At 52.6% G+C, this 1336-nt stretch overlaps 1 protein-coding gene across 1 annotated transcript; it reads left to right on the plus strand.

Annotated features, from left to right (window-relative positions):
* Positions 1-101: 101 nt before the first annotated feature.
* Positions 102-1259, plus strand: TEOVI_000697500 (uncharacterized protein; the record flags this gene model as incomplete). Its single annotated transcript, XM_067223323.1, has 1 exon — positions 102-1259. One exon carries the CDS (start codon positions 102-104, stop codon positions 1257-1259), a length of 1158 nt encoding a protein of 385 aa, XP_067079424.1.
* Between the last annotated feature and the right edge of the window lie 77 nt (positions 1260-1336).

Consider the following 1336-nt stretch of genomic DNA (forward strand, 5'->3'; position numbering starts at 1 on the left):
CTCCTGTTGCCTAATTCCGTTTGTTAATGTTCATGTGTGTGCATGTATGTGCGCGTGCTTATGTGTTGTCCCTTTCGTTCTTTTTGTCGTTACGGGTAGTGATGTACGCTGTGAAACCGTGGGGTAAGGTCCTGCTCGTTGGCAGCGGTGTAGGCGCGTATGCGATGGGGATAGGCATGCGGTGGAGGGAGTTTAATGTCCAGTTAGTCGAGAAACGGCTTGATCTCAGCCATGAGCTCAACAACAGGAGACGTTGCGTGATTACAAGCCAAACACTGAAACTCCTAAGGGACCTCGGCTGCACTAATGCCAAGGTCGAGAGGATTCTTCAAAAGGCTAAGGGTTGGCGTTTTGTTAGGCCAGACTTGGAGACGATTAGGGAAGGCAGTATTTTTCCTGGTTGTGCAGATGGTGAGTCGGTGTACCATTGCGCGGAGGGTGCACTGCAGCGCACACTGCGCACCGAGTACTTACGGTTCGGTGGTGACATCAGTTGGGAGACGGAAGCTTTTGATGCATTTGAGACAGGTGATGGAAGTGGGGCTTGGAGCTTGCAGAAGATGTATGGCCTTGAAACAGAGGCTGAGGCCATCATCACGACCGCTAAAGGAACCTCACTTGCCTCGCTCGTGATTGCGGACGATCCCGACCGGCTGGCGGTGTTATTTGACGAAGAGACAGGCGTCTCCCCGGGGGGAAGGCAGACCACGGAAAGAATCTTTGGAGCAGCTGATGTAGTAATCGTTGTGGGATCAGGGTTGGTAATTCACATGTGGCATGCTGATAATGTCATTACATGGAGGCTCATTAGAAAAGCCCGGAGGGAAATTCAAGATCTCCACTCTATAGCACTACATCCAGCTATCCAAGAGGTGCTAGGGAGCAGTACCAGCAAGTCCTCCCGCGTCTTGATCGTTCCAGCCACCACACCAGCAATAAAAGACTCTGCCCGCGATGTAAAAGTGAGCGTGTTGGGCGATGGCCTGCTCCCTGTTGATCCATTTGAGTGGCGGGGTGATCGGGCGCGATGTGGTGTGGAGGAGGCGTCGGCGCTCTGCCGGGCCTTTTACGGGAAAAAGTACCACCGCGGTAACGTTCCTCGCCTCTTGAGAGAGGTGGAACAGGACGCGCTAGCGAAGCGGGCGGCCATACTCGCGAGAGATCTAAGGGATGCTGAGCATTTTTTGGCTGTTCTTCCAATTATTGATGGGGAAGACCATGCTCATACAGAGAGCACGTTCTCTCAATTGCCAAAGTAAGGAGTGAAATGAATGTGGTCGAGGAAGGAAACAGCCAACTTCTGAAACAAGACGAGTGGTGTGAACCACTCCGCTTG

Source organism: Trypanosoma equiperdum, assembly GCF_001457755.1.
Source record: "Trypanosoma equiperdum strain OVI genome assembly, contig: ctg_1836, whole genome shotgun sequence".
NCBI classification, from domain to species: domain Eukaryota; phylum Euglenozoa; class Kinetoplastea; order Trypanosomatida; family Trypanosomatidae; genus Trypanosoma; species Trypanosoma equiperdum.